Source organism: Triticum urartu, chromosome 2A (assembly GCF_056163025.1).
Source record: "Triticum urartu cultivar PI428250 chromosome 2A, HENAU_Tu73, whole genome shotgun sequence".
Taxonomy (NCBI): domain Eukaryota; kingdom Viridiplantae; phylum Streptophyta; class Magnoliopsida; order Poales; family Poaceae; genus Triticum; species Triticum urartu.
In genome coordinates, this window is record NC_141874.1 from 735031356 (window position 1) to 735051445 (window position 20090).

The 20090-nt window shown below is 47.8% G+C and overlaps 1 protein-coding gene across 1 annotated transcript; it reads left to right on the top strand.

Annotated features, from left to right (window-relative positions):
* Positions 1-15638: 15638 nt before the first annotated feature.
* LOC125534726 (uncharacterized) lies at positions 15639-19166 on the top strand. Its single transcript, XM_087545285.1, has 2 exons — positions 15639-16989; positions 18118-19166. Exons 1-2 carry the CDS (start codon positions 15764-15766, stop codon positions 18338-18340), a joined length of 1449 nt encoding a protein of 482 aa, XP_087401411.1. The 5' UTR covers positions 15639-15763; the 3' UTR covers positions 18341-19166.
* The last annotated feature ends 924 nt before the right edge of the window (positions 19167-20090 follow it).

The window sequence follows — 20090 nt, forward strand, 5'->3', positions numbered from 1 at the left end:
TGGATGGATCCAAAGTGACCAAGTCATGGATTAGCATGACTTGGTCACTTTGGATCCATCCACTTGAAACTAATCTTGCATGGCACGAGATGTACTAATCGAATTGAAAAAAATCTAGAAATTACACGTTGACCAAAAGAAGCACAAGTGATGATATTAATTATGATGAAATGCTTGTCGTTGTGTACCGTACAAACATCAAAGGCCTCGTCCAGCTTCACGGTGAAAAACCTATCATTTTGCAGGTGAAGATACCTGTCGCACAAACTCCAGTCATCGTAGCAGTAATCGCACTCCGGGATCCTATCGTCATCAGACATATCCTATGTTCAAAATTGAAAGATTAAATTTCTGACTATTCATCACGGGTTAACTTTTGGTCTATCGAGTCTTCCTTGAAAACTCTCATATCACCTGGTATATATGGCGGGCACTCCCTCTCTGATATATTCGACCGTCGGTGATGGTCGCTCCTCCCTTCGTCCCCGAGTGCATTAAATCAAATTGTCTAGCACACGGGAACGAAGGAGAAGCGACCCCCACGACAACATGACCTTTGCTAAAAAGGACATATCGAGCGCCTGAAATTTTCCGGAACGGAAATTAATCAACACTCCGGCAAAACATAGGCCACTCTGAGGTGTTCCCTGCAAACATAGGCCACTTGGGCAAGCACATATCCTATTTGGCTACATCATCATCATCGACATCAACGACATGGGGATTTGGCTGCTCCCACCTCAAGGTCGAAGGGGGTCGGTGACGGGGATGGCGACGGGGATGATGCAGGGGCTCCTTGATTACTACAGAAACAAAATATAAACCCTACAAGCTATCAACTAAATATTATTATGCTGATTCAAAAGACCTACATTTACTAAAAATTCAATATGTCTTATAACCCTAATATTTCATTTGGTTAAGAACATAACTAATGTTTCTTACTAAAAATTTCCATACCTTAATTTTCTTACTAAGAAATTATGTTACTAAATTTCTCATATGGCATTGCGATACATTTCTATATTGAAAATTTTGTATACCTAAACAATTTCTATTACTATAAAATTTCTATTCAAAAGACCTAAAATTTTTGTTACTAAATTTGTATACCTACATTCAAATTTGTAGTGAGCCATGAGAAGTAGTGAGACATGAGAAATTTAGTAACAGAATCACTTGTCAAACTATGTTTTTCATGGCTCACTACCACGCAGTAAAATGCATCTGTATTACATTTGACATGCTTCACACGTATGCACAATGTGTTTCCTAGAACATACTACATGCTTTGTTTCTTATACTTGCATCACCATGGTACAAGGAACTGCTACTACATTTCCTATGCTTCAACCATAACAAAATTGTGCGTCAAAAGACATCAGAAAACGAATCATGACAATGCTTGGAGAAAAACGTGACCATGAATTATGAAGCATGGCCTGTACTGTTGGAAGCATATTTACTATATGACGGAAAGAAGAATGAAATGCAAGGAAGCATCGTGCATATAGAAACACACTAATTATATCAGAAACATGTATGGAAGATGGGGCGGTTCTACACCCTAGGCTCCCAAGGCCCAGGCCCAGGGTGTGGCCTTTTCGAGTAGCTATATACCTACCTATATATTTCTATGGGCCCGTGGCTTAGCTCAGCAAACAGCCCAGGCCAAGCTAGGCACGATCCCGTCGAGAAAAAAAAAAAAGCTCGGCCATGACCTAACCTCGCGGGATCCTATTTGACGCGCGTGTGCGTCAAGGAGCCGCAGTTTCGCCGAAGCGAACTAGCGACGACGCCACACGGGCTGGCTCAGGTCAGTAGCAAAGCTAGAAGGTTCAAGTTTTTTGATTTATTTTCCACTTTACGATTTTCTGCTTTTTGCTTAGTTTCTTTTCCTTTTTCCCTTTTGGTTTGTTTTTCTTTTTTCCTTTTCTCATAAATTCAAAAAATTTAATAATTTTTAAAATTTGTTAAAATCTTCTAAAATATTTAAATTTTATTCAAAATTTCCCTTTTTTCTTTGCTCATGATTTACAAAAATGTTCATGTTTTTCAAATAAAACCCCCTTTTTCAAATATTCAGAAAATTAAAAAAAGATCACCATGTATAAAAAAAGATGTTCATTGTGTATAAAAATGTTTGTCGTTCAAAAAAGTTGTTCATCATACATTGAATTCATTGTATATAAAATTGTTCATAGTTGAAAAAAATTGTTGGGGAATCGAAACTTTGGGGAGTGGCCTCCTGCAAGCCTTGCAAACACTGGAGAACGCTGAAGCATGTTGATATCATTGTGAGAATCAGCCATGCCAAAGAAAGAATGTCATATCCACAGATCTTGTGAAGCCACTGCTTCAAGTATGTCAATGGCACCTTTCACATGCCCCTTTGCCCCTGCCAAGCAAATGGACATTTCTTCCACTTCCATTGCATATAATGTATAATATCAAGCTTGCCCGGAAAGCCCCTATCGGCATTGATCGCCAACAACCTCTCTGTATCAGCGGCAGTTGGCTCTCTCAGGTACTCAGGGCCGAACACTGCCACCACGGCCTTGCAGAAACTATAGATTGAGAGGAGACATGTAGACTCACTCATGCGTACATACTCATCCACGAGATCACCAGGAATTCCATATGCAAGCATGAGGATAGCCGGAATGCATTTCTGGTAAGAAGAGAAGCCAAACTTGCCAATGGCATCCTCTTTGCACTCAAAGTATGGGGCATGTCCTACCAAGCCCTCCTGAATACTATTCAACACATGTCTCCTTATTCGGAATCAGCAATGAAATTGATGTGATTTGAAGAGTGCGGCATTCTCAAAGTAATCAGCATATAGAAGGGTGTGGCCTTCCCTATGACGGTTCAAGGCCGGAGCATGGCCGGGGATTGATCCCCTGAACCGAGGCCGCTTCCTACTAATGTGGTTATGGACGACCAATGCAGCCACCACTATGTGACGCCCCCGATTTGACCGTACACTAATCATACACGCAAACATGTACGATCAAGATCAGGGACTCACGGGAAGATATCACAACACAACTCTACAAATAAAATAAGTCATACAAGCATCATATTACAAGCCAGGGGCCTCGAGGGCTCGAATACAAGAGCTCGACCATAGACGAGTCAGCGGAAGCAACAAAATCTGAGTACAGACGTAAGTTAATCAAGTTTGCCTTAAGAAGGCTAGCACAAACTAGGATACAGATCGAAAGAGGTGCAGGCCTCCTGCCTGGGATCCTCCTAACTACTCCTGGTCGTCGTCAGTGGGCATCACGTAGTAGTAGGCACCTCCGGTGTAGTAGGAGTCGTCGTCGACGGTGGCGTATGGATCCTGGGCTCCAACATCTGGTTGCGACAACCATGAAGAAGGAAAAGGGGGAAAGGAGGGAGAAAGCAACCGTGAGTACTCATCCAAAGTACTCGCAAGCAAGAAGCTACACTACATATGCATGGGTAAATGTGTAAAGGGCCATATTGGTGGGCTGAACTGCAGAAAGCCAGAATAAGAGGGGGATAGCTAATCCTTTTGAAGACTACGCTTCTGGCAGCCTCCGTCTTGCAGCATGTAGAAGGGAGTAGACTGAAGTCCTCCAAGTAGCATCGCATAGCATAACCCTAACCGATGATCCTCCCCTCGTCACCCTGTGAGAGAGCGATCACCGGTTGTATCTGGCACTTGGAAGGGTGTGTTTTATTAAGTATCCAGTTCTAGTTGTCATAAGGTCAAAGTACAACTCCAAATCGTCCTGTTACCGAAGATCACGGCTATTCGAATAGATTAACTTCCCTGCAGGGGTGCACCACATTCCCCAACACGCTCGATCCCATTTGGCCGGACACACTTTCCTGGGTCATGCCCGACCTTGGAAGATCAACACGTCGCAGCCCCACCTAGACCAACAGAGAGGTCAGCACGCCGGTCTAAACCTAAGCGCCCAGGGGTCTGGGCCCATCGCCCTTAGCACACCTGCATGTTGCGAACGCGGCCGAAAGCAGACCTAGCCTAGTGGCCTTCCAGTCCAATCCGGCGCGCGCCACTCAGTCGCTGACGTCACGAAGGCTTCGGCTGATACCACGACGCCGGGATACCCATAACTACTCCCGCGTAGATGGTTAGTGCGTATAGACCAAATGGCCAGACTCAGATCAAATACCAAGATCTCGTTAAACGTGTTAAATATCCGCGAACACCGACCAGGGCCAGGCCCACCTCTCCCCTAGGTGGTCTGAACCTGCCCTGTCGCTCCGCCTCAAAGTAACAGTCGGGGGCCGTCGGGAACCCAGGCCCACCACTACCTGGGTGGAACCACCTGCCCCTTCAGCCCCCATCTCCGAACAGTACCACAGGTAATGTAACAGTGTAAAGTATATAGTATATACCCGTGATCACCTCCCGAAGTGATCACGGCCTAGTAGTATAGCATGGCAGACGGACAAGAGTGTAGGGCCACTGATGGAACACTAGCATCCTATACTAAGCAATAGGATAGCAGGTAATGGTAACAACAGTAGTAGCAAGGACAGGCTATGCATCAGGATAGGAATAACGGAAAGCAGTAACATGCTACACTACTCTAATGCAAGCAGTATAGAGAAGAATAGGCGATATCTGGTGATCAAAGGGGGGGCTTGCCTGGTTGCTCTGGCAAGAGAGAGGGGTCGTCAACACCGTAGTCGTACGGGGTAGCAGCGGCGTCGGTCTCGGTGTCTAGAGAGAGAAGAGGGGGAAGAAACAATAAATATAATGCAAGCATATGCATAGTGATGCATGACATGACAAGTTACGGCGTTAGAGGTGCCCTAACGCGGTAGTAGGTGATACCGGTGAAGGGGGATAACATCCGGGAAAGTATCCCCGGTGTTTCGCGTTTTCGGACCGGTGAACCGGAGGGGGAAAGTTGCGAGTTTGATAGGTTAGGGATGCGTGGCGGACGAACGGCTTGCGTATCCGAATTCGTCTCGTCGTTCTGAGCAACTTTCATGTTGAAAATATTTTAATCCGAGTTACGGATTAAAAGATATGATTTTCTAAAGATTTTATTAATTTCTGAGATTTAATTAATTATTTAATTAATTCGAAAATGATTTAATGACATCAGCATGATGTCATGCTGACATCGGCAGTCAACAGAGTTGACTTGGTCAACCTGACATGTGGGTCCAGGGGGGGCCCACCTGTCATCCTCTAATTAGGTTAATTAGGGTTTAGGTTAATCTAATTACAGTTTAATTAAACTTAACTAGTTAATTAAATTAATTAAACCGGATTAATTAACTTAATTAATTTCTTAATTAATTAATTAATTAATAATTAATTTTATTAAATCATTTTTATTTCTATTAATTATATTTATTTTATTTTTATCTTTATTTTAATTCCTTTTTTTTAATAAAACGTTCTGGGCACGGGGCCCATCTGTCATAGGCCCCAGGGGCCAATCGGGCAAACGGGCGGGCGGGCGCACAAGTGTGGTGCCCGTGCCCGAGTCCAACCACGGGCGCGGCCGCGGAGTGGCCGGCCGGCCGGTGCTGCGCCCTGCAGCGGCGAGCCGAGGCGGTGGCCGGACGTGGGAGGACGGCGCATGTGCGCGGCGAATGGCGGGGAGAGCGGCCGCGGGGGTGGGCGCGGCCTGGCGCCGGCGCGGGCGCCGGAGGTGGAGCAAGGGCGACTCGGGGGGGGGGCGACGGCAGAGGGGCGGGCACTGGGATGCGTAGGGAGGCGGCGGTGGCCGGAGCGTGCGGCAAGGCGAGGTCAGAGGCGAGCGGGCGCGGCAGCAGCGCAGCAGCATACGCGCGCGGGGGAGGCGATGCGCCATCGGCGATGGTCGAGCGCGGCCCGCAGGAGGCCGTGGCGGGCGCGAACGCGCGTGCGCGGGTGGCGGCCGGAGCATGACCGGCGCAGGGAAGGGGGCAGTAGGTGCGGCCGGCCGAGCGCATGTGCGGCGGAGCGGGGCAGAGGAGGAGGAGCAGCGCTCACGGTGGGGTTGTAGGGGTTCGGGGGCAGCGTGCTCGTGGAGGAAGGCGAGGACGCGACGTGGAGCGGCTCCGGCGAGCGGCGTCCGTCGGCGAGGTCAGGGCGTCCGGCATGGCGACGGGGATGGGGCGGCTCTTGGCGACGGCGGGGAAGAACCGGGCGGCGTCGGGGTTCGGCGACGAGGGCAGATGTTGACGAGGCGGCGGGGTCGTGCCCCGATCCCGTTCTGGATCGGGAAGGGGGTGAGGACGGGGAGGCGAGCGACGGGGTCAAGGCGGCGATGGCGGCGGGACCATGGCGCGCCACGGCAGCGGGAGGGGTCGGGGGCGACGGGATCGGGGCGTCGGTTGCCCCCGATCCAGATCCACGAGAGAGGGGGGAAACGAGAGGGAGACGTGGGGGCGAGTGGGTGGCGGCTAGGGTTCCGCTGGGGGTGGGGGGGATAAGGGGAGGGAGTGGCCGGTTGGGCCGGGGGGGGGCCCGTTCGGTCGGCTGAGGCCAGTTGGGCCACTTGGCCCAGCGGGGGGGGGGGGGCTTTCTCTTTTTTTTTTAGTTTAGCTTTTTTTTTCTTTTATTTATTTTCCTTTTCTGTCTTTATTTATTTTAAAATACTTAGGCAGTCTATAAAATTGTGTTTATTACACCATATTGACCTATGTAAAATATGGCATCTCCCGAACACTTCTGTTTTAAATTTTGAAAAACTTTTATTGTTTGCTTTGACTTTGAAATTTGAATTCGAATGGGATTGAATCATCGCGAGGTTTACAACAGTAAGAGTGGTGACGAGGCATCATTAGCAGAGGTTACTGTAGCTTAATTACCCGGGCGTCACAATTCTCCTCCACTACAAGAAATCTCGTCCCGAGATTTATGCGGTGGAGTAAGGGGCGAAGGTGTTGGTAGCGAAAAACCTAACGAGTCTTCTTGGTCTTGGCTGCCCTTTCGAAGAGGTTGATCCCTTTCGTTGATGTCTTCATTTCACTGCTTCAAGTCACCATGATCAATTTGTCATCCTTTCTTCGGGATCTCCATCGTACTTACGAATAGGTAAGGGGCAGCTCTACAATGATAGGATGTTACAAGGGAAAATCTTCTGGGGGTTTCCCAAGTATGAACATATGAGTATCTCTCGAGTTGAACAAATGAAACACATCGAGAGCAAAGTAAGACGGTGCAATAAGAAGTTTTAAGCGGATAGGCAATCGTTCATTGCCTGAAACGAAGTGTGAAAGGGGTTCAGAGAAATGGGAATAAGTATTGCGTCTGATACCAGATTGATGATCTCATCGGAAGGTGGCTCGTGAATTACACACGAGGCCATGCGTGAGGAATAACTTTGGGAACAGGGGGTGTACAGGAGAGTCAGGTTTCGATCCTGTGGAACTGTGGGTTATGGGCCCACCATGTGGGTTAAAAAAAATAGCAAGGCATGTCAGAGGGTAGCCTATCAGTTATGTCGGCACAATGTCGGTACCAGGGGCGAGGGACGAAGAGAACCATTTTCCTGCTCGTTGAACGAGGCGGACCAATAGGCAAAGTTCTCGTCCATCGGTGGTGACCGGAATGCTATCGACAATTTCAACAGGGTCTTACTAACACGGTTGTACACCAAGGTGTTTACATAAGCAGGAGAATATTACTGCTTAGATCATATATATCACCAATAAGGTTAAACAAAACAATGGAAAGGAAAAGGTGATCATCAGATTTTAAACAGAACAATGGAAAGGAAAATGTGATTATACACATATTTCAGGGGTATATCCTTCCCAAGGACAAACAGAGCATGATATCCACGACAGCATATATGTAGAAAACCCTTTAGGGAAGGGGGAGGAAATTCCATGACATTACCCATACAACAGTGTTTGGATAATTGAGCAAGAAACATTTGGCATTTCAATTCAATGTTCTTGTTGAAAATCGGTGTGTCATAGACAAGCTTCGAGACAGTATTGACATGGTCTTCAAGCAAAGGTCAGACTTTGGATACACAAAGGATCCATCAGGATAAACTTATTAAACAAGGCATTCAATTTCCTCATGGAAAAATGGCTAATCTTGTTAAAAAGGAAACTATAACACTAGGCCCTTCGGTCAAGTGTGCTAGGAATGACATCACCTTACCGGGTCATGAAAGACCAATGTTATAACTCTTGGAAATATATTCCAACCATCATATCTGACCGAGATTCAAATGTGATGGGTGTCAAGATAACTCAGACTCAGGATACCTGAGAAGAAAGGTGCAACACAAATTGTCGAGATGACATTGTAAGATTCTCGAGAATTGAACTATGGGAGCGAGTTCCGACACAAGAGTTCAACAGTAAACCAAGGAGAGGATGAGGAGGTGGCTGATAGGCTCAGCAACAAATCATCGAGATTTCCAAAGGATGGATTTCCACAATTATTTGAACAAGGAAATATCATTTGACGGATCAAATGATATGATGATGTATGCTCGAGGGAAACATACACAACTGAACAATGATAGAAGGGTGCACCCAGGAATCTGGACTAGGTAGTACGATCAATGTTCGAATGATGATTCAATAAGCCATAGACTTAGAATGGAACTGTAGACCAATAACTTCAAAGCAATAGGGTTGCTAGAAGTTTAGAATTTACACATCACAGACCATTTGTCGGTATTCCGGTTAGAATTAACACGGAGACCAAGAAATGAAAGCAAAAGGCGAGAGATATTACTATATCAAGAATTCTCAAGAGGTGGTAAAATTACCACGACATTCTTTACATAAAAGGTGGTAATATCCCAAGGTAAAGAAGAACAAATGCTGGATAGCAAGGATCTCAAGGTATAACACCAAACACGAATAAGTTTGTGTTGAACGGAAGGCAATAAAGTGGTCGGTGATAACACAAACCATTGAGGGGCGAGGATGGTATTTCTCATCAAGAATTCGATATATATCTTGGAAGAGCTCGGTATGTTGATGATGACCACGACACTTTTGTCAAGAGGTTTCATGAAGATGTAAGCAACCAGCGACGACATCAATTCAAAGGAATGATGAAGCGAAAGGTTATTGGAACCATGGGTACGGCACAACTCGAAATCAAGCTTGTTGTTCAAGGCAAAATGATATGATGAGGAAAATCGACGTAAGCTAGCTCATTTTCAGATAATTGTGCTACGGGAAGAAGGACCGGGTAGCACAGTTAAAATTTAACATGGTAATGATATAGCCGATCAGGCTAGGAGTGACTTGAAGGATTATTAAACTCATAAGCAACGGAGATTAACTTATTGAGTCGGAGTGCGGAATCGATTCACTTGTCGGTGTCCTTGAGGGGTTCTAACAACTCAGAACCCGTTGGAAAAAAGGAATCGACGAGAATAATAGTTGATGAAGAACTCGTAAGAAGTTATGTAGTTCCATGTTATTCTCGAGATACCAGAGGGTAATACTCGAAGGTAGATCGGAATAAGGATTGGACAGGTATAATGAACTGCAGAAGACAAGTACTTTAACTTGTCCAAGAAAGGGATCAAAGGAAGAAATTTTGGTCGAAACCACATCCAAGGATACAAGATGATCTTGTAACAAGGGGATAATTATTATAAGAGAAGCTCCCATGATCAGGTATACATCGTGTCCATGGGCATGAACACAGGGTTCAAGGTCGGCTCCCACTTGTTCAACGCATAACCTTTCATTCACCTCTTGTATTTTGAAAATGACATTAGTTGTTGAAAGTTTTACCTGGTGCAATACCAGATAAGTATGACCCATGAAATCTTCCGGGTTTGCACAGATTAAGGAAGGCATAGGTTCAAGCCATCGGGGCTCCTTAGAACATATACCACGAACTTCAGGAGTAAATAACACAAACTCGATGGTAGAGCATGTTCAAAAGCAGATGATACAATTTACCAAAGGCATTATGTATCCGAGGGGAGGCTCACAAGGTTATTGAATATGAAGGACGCTGTCGGTAGATAACCCGGCAATGGGTATGGCGGTCCACAACGAGGCTGATGTGAGTATTGGTACTCAATCAAAGGAAGAAGGAATGCCAAGGCATCGGATTATAGAAACAACTGACTAATTCAAAGCTTAATGTAAAGAAATTTTATGATTCCCAAATCAAGGGATCAGAAGCAACCGTTCTGATCAAAAATGAATAAGTTCAATAGACTTAGAAGCATAAACGACCAAGGCATTGATTGGTCAAGAACCAACTCATATCCAAGTGACGTCTGAGCCGGAAGGATGAATCCTAGGATTCGACTGAGGAATGCGGGCATCCTCAACATATTGAATCAACGGACTTAAAATGATAAAGACAAGGGAGGCCAATAAGATTACGAAACTTATCGGATTAGCCACAATTTAAGAAAGCGAGAATTTCAAGAGCAATAGGCTGCTCGGGATTTTCGGAAGATCGAATAGTATTTCGAAGACCATTGTGAAACACATGAACAACTAGGGGATGAGCGGATACTCGATAAGTGTGAGAATTTTCCATAGGGGTATTCAGGTGACAAATAACTGCAAGGCAGTAAGCTTAAAGGATTATCGAAACATCGACGAGTATTTCGGGGTATCTTGTAATAACAAGACCAACTGGGGATGAATGTAAGAATAACAACTGCAAGTAGTTATCCATAAGGGTTGATGGTGGAAGGGGAATTGCAAACGCGATGAACACAAGTTCTCGGGTTAACAGCGGAGAGTATCTTCAGGGTCTTCACGTGCAGCAAACGATCATCAGTAATAAGGGGCTCTCCGGGTGAAAGCGATAACGAGATCCTAATGTTAGATTTAGCAAAATTCATTTAACCCGAGTAGAAGAGAGTTCAGAGTCCCAGAGTAAGGATCGAGGAGTAAAAGATCCTAATATTACCCGATGGCGACGTGGGCCCGTAAGGCACACAGTCAAGTTAGTAAAAGTTTTTGCAATGTCTAGACTCGACTTCGGCCAAGGAGTGTGGAAGGGGGGTTCCTACAGGCAGTCGGCTCTGATACCAACTTGTGACGCCCCCGATTTGACCGTACACTAATCATACACGCAAACATATACGATCAAGATCAGGGACTCACGGGAAGATATCACAACACAACTCTACAAATAAAATAAGTCATACAAGCATCATATTACAAGCCAGGGGCCTCGAGGGCTCGAATACAAGAGCTCGACCATAGACGAGTCAGCGGAAGCAACAAAATCTGAGTACAGACGTAAGTTAATCAAGTTTGCCTTAAGAAGGCTAGCACAAACTAGGATACAGATCGAAAGAGGTGCAGGCCTCCTGCCTAGGATCCTCCTAACTACTCCTGGTCGTCGTCAGCGGGCATCACGTAGTAGTAGGCACCTCCGGTGTAGTAGGAGTCGTCGTTGACGGTGGCGTCTGGATCCTGGGCTCCAACATCTGGTTGCGACAACCAGGAAGAAGGAAAAGGGGGAAAGGAGGGAGGAAGCAACCGTGAGTACTCATCCAAAGTACTCGCAAGCAAGAAGCTACACTACATATGCATGGGTAAATGTGTAAAGGGCCATATCGGTGGGCTGAACTGCAGAAAGCCAGAATAAGAGGGGGATAGCTAATCCTTTTGAAGACTACGCTTCTGGCAGCCTCCGTCTTGCAGCATGTAGAAGGGAGTAGACTGAAGTCCTCCAAGTAGCATCGCATAGCATAACCCTAACCGATGATCCTCCCCTCATCACCCTGTGAGAGAGCGATCACCGGTTGTATCTGGCACTTGGAAGGGTGTGTTTTATTAAGTATCCAGTTCTAGTTGTCATAAGGTCAAAGTACAACTCCAAATCGTCCTGTTACCGAAGATCACGGCTATTTGAATAGATTAACTTCCCTGCAGGGGTGCACCACATTCCCCAACATGCTCGATCCCATTTGGCCGGACACACTTTCCTGGGTCATGCCCGGCCTTGGAAGATCAACACGTCGCAGCCCCACCTAGACCAACAGAGAGGTCAGCACGCCGGTCTAAACCTAAGCGCCCAGGGGTCTGGGCCCATCGCCCTTAGCACACCTGCACGTTGCGAACGCGGCCGAAAGCAGACCTAGCCTAGTGGCCTTCCAGTCCAATCCGGCGCGCGCCACTCAGTCGCTGACGTCACGAAGGCTTCGGCTGATACCACGACGCCGGGATACCCATAACTACTCCCGCGTAGATGGTTAGTGCATATAGACCAAATGGCCAGACTCAGATCAAATACCAAGATCTCGTTAAACGTGTTAAATATCCGCGAACGCCGACCAGGGCCAGGCCCACCTCTCCCCTAGGTGGTCTGAACCTGCCCTGTCGCTCCGCCTCAAAGTAACAGTCGGGGGCCGTCGGGAACCCAGGCCCACCACTACCTGGGTGGAACCACCTGCCCCTTCAGCCCCCATCTCCGAACAGTACCACAGGTAATGTAACAGTGTAAAGTATATAGTATATACCCGTGATCACCTCCCGAAGTGATCACGGCCCAGTAGTATAGCATGGCAGACGGACAAGAGTGTAGGGCCACTGATGGAACACTAGCATCCTATACTAAGCAGTAGGATAGCAGGTAATGGTAACAACAGTAGTAGCAAGGACAGGCTATGCATCAGGATAGGAATAACGGAAAGCAGTAACATGCTACACTACTCTAATGCAAGCAGTATAGAGAAGAATAGGCGATATCTGGTGATCAAAGGGGGGGCTTGCCTGGTTGCTCTGGCAAGAGAGAGGGGTCGTCAACACCGTAGTCGTACGGGGTAGCAGCGGCGTCGGTCTCGGTGTCTAGAGAGAGAAGAGGGGGAAGAAACAATAAATATAATGCAAGCATATGCATAGTGATGCATGACATGACAAGTTACGGCGTTAGAGGTGCCCTAACGCGGTAGTAGGTGATACCGGTGAAGGGGGATAACATCCGGGAAAGTATCCCCGGTGTTTCGCGTTTTCGGACCGGTGAACCGGAGGGGGAAAGTTGCGAGTTTGATAGGTTAGGGATGCGTGGCGGACGAACGGGCTGCGTATCCGAATTCGTCTCGTTGTTCTGAGCAACTTTCATGTTGAAAATATTTTAATCCGAGTTACGGATTAAAAGATATGATTTTCTAAAGATTTTATTAATTTCTGAGATTTAATTAATTATTTAATTAATTCGAAAATGATTTAATGACATCAGCATGATGTCATGCTGACATCGGCAGTCAACAGAGTTGACTTGGTCAACCTGACATGTGGGTCCAGGGGGGGCCCACCTGTCATCCTCTAATTAGGTTAATTAGGGTTTAGGTTAATCTAATTACAGTTTAATTAAACTTAACTAGTTAATTAAATTAATTAAACCGGATTAATTAACTTAATTAATTTCTTAATTAATTAATTAATTAATAATTAATTTTATTAAATCATTTTTATTTCTATTAATTATATTTATTTTATTTTTATCTTTATTTTAATTCCTTTTTTTTAATAAAACGTTCTGGGCACGGGGCCCATCTGTCATAGGCCCCAGGGGCCAATCGGGCAAACGGGCGGGCGGGCGCACAAGTGTGGTGCCCGTGCCCGAGTCCAACCACGGGCGCGGCCGCGGAGTGGCCGGCCGGCCGGTGCTGCGCCCTGCAGCGGCGAGCCGAGGCGGTGGCCGGACGTGGGAGGACGGCGCATGTGCGCGGCGAACGGCGGGGAGAGCGGCCGCGGGGGTGGGCGCGGCCTGGCACCGGCGCGGGCGCCGGAGGTGGAGCAAGGGCGACTCGGGGGGGGGGGCGACGGCAGAGGGGCGGGCACTGGGACGCGTAGGGAGGCGGCGGTGGCCGGAGCGTGCGGCAAGGCGAGGTCAGAGGCGAGCGGGCGCGGCAGCAGCGCAGCAGCATACGCGCGCGGGGGAGGCGATGCGCCATCGGCGATGGTCGAGCGCGGCCCGCAGGAGGCCGTGGCGGGCGCGAACGCGCGTGCGCGGGTGGCGGCCGGAGCATGACCGGCGCAGGGAAGGGGGCAGTAGGTGCGGCCGGCCGAGCGCGTGTGCGGCGGAGCGGGGCAGAGGAGGAGGAGCAGCGCTCACGGTGGGGTTGTAGGGGTTCGGGGGCAGCGTGCTCGTGGAGGAAGGCGAGGACGCGACGTGGAGCGGCTCCGGCGAGCGGCGTCCGTCGGAGAGGTCAGGGCGTCCGGCATGGCGACGGGGATGGGGCGGCTCTTGGCGACGGCGGGGAAGAACCGGGCGGCGTCGGGGTTCGGCGACGAGGGCGGATGTTGACGAGGCGGCGGGGTCGTGCCCCGATCCCGTTCTGGATCGGGAAGGGGGTGAGGACAGGGAGGCGAGCGACGGGGTCAAGGCGGCGATGGCGGCGGGGCCATGGCGCGCCACGGCAGCGGGAGGGGTCGGGGGCGACGGGATCGGGGCGTCGGTTGCCCCCGATCCAGATCCACGAGAGAGGGGGGGGAAACGAGAGGGAGACGTGGGGGCGAGTGGGTGGCGGCTAGGGTTCCGCTGGGGGTGGGGGGGATAAGGGGAGGGAGTGGCCGGCTGGGCCGGGGGGGGGGGGGGGCGGCCCGTTCGGTCGGCTGAGGCCAGTTGGGCCACTTGGCCCAGCGGGGGGGGGCTTTCTCTTTTTTTTTTAGTTTAGCTTTTTTTTTCTTTTATTTATTTTCCTTTTCTGTCTTTATTTATTTTAAAATACTTAGGCAGTCTATAAAATTGTGTTTATTACACCATATTGACCTATGTAAAATATGGCATCTCCCGAACACTTCTGTTTTAAATTTTGAAAAACTTTTATTGTTTGCTTTGACTTTGAAATTTGAATTCGAATGGGATTGAATCATCGCGAGGTTTACAACAGTAAGAGTGGTGATGAGGCATCATTAGCAGAGGTTACTGTAGCTTAATTACCCGGGCGTCACAACTAGCTCTTCATCATTCGAGGACGAATCATCCGATTCGCGAATGAAATTGTGAAAGAAATACTCCTCCCCGCTATCCGTTGCGGTCGTCATGGAGACGCGCCAGAAAGTGCACATCGTGCTCCCCTCACAGGCAGCAAAGCAAGGTTTGGGGTCGGTGGTGGTGATGGGCGCCTTGCAGCAAAGCACGACACGCCGGAAGTTGTTGCGGTCCATGGGCGATGCCGGCACCGTAACTTCTGTTCCGTCGGCAACAAGGAACCACGAATGCCGGAAAAAAGTTTTTAGGAACGCGGGTGTGGGACTGCTATGGCATGGCGTGGTCGTGGTTTCGACGGCATTGGTGGAAGGCGACGCGGCTGGGAATGGGGGGTGGCGACGGCGATGGCAGGGGAAGGGAGGGCAGGAGAAGAGAAAAGAGGCGTTTGTGCCAACGACAGGCGGGCGTGGGGGAGGAGAAGGGCACGCGCCCCGCCCATCCGCGCTTCCGTTTGGCCATAAACGCGGCCCAAAGTTGGGCCAAAAATGGGTTAAAAGTGTACTAAAAACGAACATTCATCCGTTTGCTCCCGCATGTTCGCTTGTTTTGTCCGTTTACCCTCAAACGGATGTGGCCGGACCATTTAAGGTCGCGCGTTGGAGTTGCCCTAACATATCCACCGTCCGCTGGTCGATCCGACGGTCCGAGCGAGTCACCTCTTTCCCTTCACGCCAGTTTCCCTGCTATTTTAGATCTACCAGGCAAAACCACCTTCTCCTTCGTCGATCGATCCCCAAATCGCTGCCTACTTCCTCCACCCAGCCCTAACCCTAGCCGTGCCGCCACCATCGATCCCCAAATCCCTTCTCCATCCACCCTCCACCAAACCCTCATCCCTACCTCAGCTAGCTAGCCGCCATGGCCCGTTCCATGGCTCTGCTCCACCGCGAGATTTACTTCTCCGACGACGAGGCGTTATCCGGCAGAGTGTCGTCAATCCGCTGCCCGTGGGAAGGGCGAGATGATCCACCAAGTCGCCAAGAGATCAGTGACGCAGTCACCGATTACCTGCGGACCTTCAAGGCGCACGCAGTCGTCGCCGATCCGCCGGCGCTCTCCTTCCTCCACATACTGCGGCCGCCGGCATCCATCGGGCTCCCGATGCAGTTCCACAGCCTCACCTTGGCCACTATCTCCAGCACGGACAATAACCTTGTCGCCATGTACGCCGGAGGGTACCGCCCTGGCAACCGTTTGCCGGGAGGCTACCTCATCTACGACGCCAGGAACGACTCCATCTCTGGGATCCCCGAACTCCCCTCCGACCACTCACATAGAGCCATTGGGTGCGAGTCGGCCGTCGTCATGTGCGAAGCCGCCGCCGCCGCCGCCGGGAACGACTACTTTCTTGCCGAGCTCGTCAGGGTCTGGCCAGAAGGCTCCCAAGTTGCGCTCTGGCTGTGGAAGTCGTCCGTCCAAAAATGGGACTTGCATCCCAGTCGCCTGCCCCTTCCATCCAGCACCACCAGCCACTTCTCCCCTGACTTGTGCTTCTCTTTTTGGGGCTCTGTCCTCTGCTGGGTGGATCTGCTCAAAGGCATGGTGCTCTGTGATCTGAAGCAAAACTGCAAGTTCAGCTTTATTCAGTTGCCCAAAGATTGTCCAACCTATGATGCCGACAGCAACAAGTTTACATACGCCTGTGCCGAGGAGTTCCGTTCCATGGCCTGTGTTGGTGGCGAAATCAAGTTCGTCGCCCTGGATGAATGTGATGAACACCAGCCGGAAAAAGGATTGGAACTGACCATCTGGACTCTCTCGCATGACCTCTCAGGGTGGAAGGAAAGCCGCAAGTACAATGTTGAAAACATATGGGCAAACGAGGCCTACAAGCCTGCTGGTATAAGAAATCTTCCTCCGTCGTTCCCTGTTCTGAGCATCCATGAAGACGGCGTCGTCTACCTAGCCTTAGATGATCTCAGGGAGTTGGACGATGGACTAGAGTACATGGGCCAGTGGATGCTTCGTGTTGACATAGGCAATGACAAGGTCCAGTTCTATCCAAAGGGTGAAAAGAGTTCTGTTAATTCCCAGCTCTTTGCCAGTGAGTTCAGTGCGCACCGACAGCATTTACAGGATCACCGGTATTACTACCACCACTAAGCACCGTTTCATGCTTTCATTTGCATAATAATGTAATTATGCTTAGGTTTTTAAATGATAAAAATTCCAATGCATGTTTATCACATCCAGTTTGCTTCATTACTTGCTAAAAAAATCAAGATATTTGGCCACCTCCCCATGTTGAACAGTAGATGTCTGATATTGATGCTCATCCGCAATCATGACTGTAATCAATTGTCACTACCTAATTACTCTGCCCCCTTGTCATATTATATTAGGACCCAACTTCTTGCACATCATGATGACACTCTTTTGCATGTTTCACTGCTGTTTTTTATTCTTTTTTCCTGGTAGTGTTGTCATTAGCTTCACCTCTACATGTTGAATGGAGATTCATGGCAGGGTACGTGTTGAACTTCAGTAGTTTGTTTCTGAACTCAGAATTGCTATGAGCTGAACACTGGTAGTGTCTGAATGAAAGATGTCAAAAGTAAATTTAAAAAAACGTATCCTTGACAGATATGTAGCTGTTTCAACAATTTTAATTCAGAGCATCTTGTGTTGGTGTTGCCCAATTAATTAATGTCAGTAACACATTTGAATTACTAGGAAATGGTAAATGTTGACAGTTTAAACCACAAATCAGATATGGCCTTTTCTTTTAGAAAATGTTTTAATGGTAATTCTAGGCTGACATATGCTCACATAAAAGTATTATATTTAACAGACATCTCTATTTTCTGTTGGAGAGAGAGAGAGAGAGAGAAGCAAGTGAGTTGGGGATTTGGAAATGTGCACATAGAAGATGTACGTGTAGTTTGTTTCTGAACTCGGAATTGGTATGAGCCAAGTTCATTCAAATATGCACATAACAGTTCAAACTAGAGCTGTGCACTGACAAGTGTCTGAACGAAAGATGTCAGAAGTGAAAAACGCACCCTTGAGGCCTTGACACATATAGCTGTTTCAACAATTTTAACTCGAGCATCTTGGACTGACCTTAGATATTGTGTTGGTATTGCCTAATTAATTAATGTACATGCCTCGCTCTTTTTTTCTTTTAAAAATTGTTTTTAGGGTAATTCTGACCTGACATATGGTCACATTAAAAGTATTACATTTGACACATCTCTTTTTGTTTTTCGCAGAGTGAATTGGTGTGTGTGGAAAGAGGATGAAGCTTTGAGATCTATCTTTTTAAGATGTGCGCCGGTAGGCATATGTTCACATGAGCAAGGAAATACTCCGCATATGATGACACTAAAAGGTCCTCGGAGGGCCCCATATCCACCAGGCCCCCAAGACCTCCTTCATCGGTGGAGGAGAGCACCGCTGGCTGAACTAAACTTTGGAGCTGAACCCCTTGCCTAGAGGTGTTAGTGAGCCGCAACACCAACTGAAAATATATTCCCTCTCGAGCTTGCTCCCTTAGGTTCTTGAGCATCGGATCTGGGAGCAAAGCCAAACTGCTTCCAAAGAGGTGGCCAAATCATCCTGCCTCTTCCTCTAGCCCACAACACCAACCGCCTGGTTCTTACCGAGTAACTTACCATTGCCACAACACTAAGCCGAAGCGTTGGACCACTGCTGCAAAAAGCCAAACTCCACAAGCCCCTCGTTAGTGCTGCCGCCTAAGCCTCCTACGAGAAAGAGAGCAGGGGCCGGGTGACCCTTGTTTCATGCACCACATCCCGCTCCTTACAGAAGAAGTGTGCCGTCAACACTCGACGCTATGAGCTATCCTGGCCCTCACAGAAGAAGTATGCCGTCAACACCCAACGCAATGAGCCATCCTGGCCCTCATAGAAGAAGTGTGCCATCAACAATCGATGCAATGAGCCATCCTGGCCTTGTACATGCCAAACATGGATCTAGGATTCTCCCAACCTCCCGCCCCCGCAAGGGCCGACGGAGGCGAGGGAAGCCACTGGGAGAGCCGGGCAGGGCGAGAAGGATGGACTCGCTTTCTACAGGAAGCATTTACTGGTGATACTTGGAGATATGAGATCTTGGCAACATATCATGTGGAAATTAGGCCTAGGTCCACTTGAGACATTTAGTGTTAGTAATTGAACTGAATGGTTATTTCTACTGGGTGGCATCTTTTGGATTGTAATTTAATGTTAGTCGTTTCATGTGTATTTCCTTTTTTATGTTATGTTCTTGTATTTTTCTGATTATGTTGATCAAGGTTAAAAGCATCCTTTTCAACTAATGTAGTTTTAAAACAGGAGTATTAGATGTTTCAAACTATTTGATGATCACCTTAATTTTTTTGCTTTGCTTGCCATCATATGGATAATGTTGATTAGACAAACAAATGCATTATGCATAAGACAATAATATTGACAATACAAATGTACCAAACACCATAAATTCGCCGCTGTGTTTTTTCAAAGAAAATGATACATTGGGATAGTGCAGAGGCTGGAGCTAAGCCTCCTTTTTCAAAAAAAAAAAACTTCTCTATGTGAACAATCAATTGTCCCTTAATCTCCCATGGGAAACTTACAAAAGCCATCAGAATGCCAAGATAGTGATGCATACCCTCCTTTAGAATAAAATGTACCTTTTTGAAGTTCCAAAAGCACCAAAAGAAACCTTGAATTATTTGTGTTTATATGCCTAATGATTTAACAATTACTCATAAGGTCATCACGATTGCGTCCGATGTGACTTGCACCAGTGATCCTGGCATATACTTCTCAGTCGAATCATACTCATCAGTGACAACTTTTGATGATCCAACACTCTTACCCTTGCGTCTGACTTGCGCTCTTTTACCAGGCATAAAGTCATCTTCATCGTCGTTCTTCTATTCCCGAGACACTGCGATTCGACCTTTGATGATTCGGCCCCTATGCACTGATGTACTCCCTCCGTTCCCGAATATAAGTCTTTTTAGAGATTTCAATAAAGACTATATATAGATGTATATAGACATATTTTAAAATGTACATTTGCTCATTTTGCTTCGTATGTAGTCCGTATTTGAAATCTTCAAAAGGATTTATATTTAGGAACGGAGGGAGCATTGCTCTTAGAGCTGTTGGGACGCCGAGTATTGTTGGATAATCCATCCCATAGTAAGTTCTTCCACACGTGGTCATGGATAGCAGGG

Excerpts from the sequence above, each read along its gene's own strand:
- LOC125534726 (XM_087545285.1), top strand. The coding sequence starts at position 15,764 with ATGGCCCGTTCCATGGCTCTGCTCCACCGCGAGATTTACTTCTCCGAC. Across the intron at positions 16,990-18,117 it reads CAGCATTTACAGGATCACCG|AGTGAATTGGTGTGTGTGGA; the intron begins GTATTACTACCA and ends TGTTTTTCGCAG.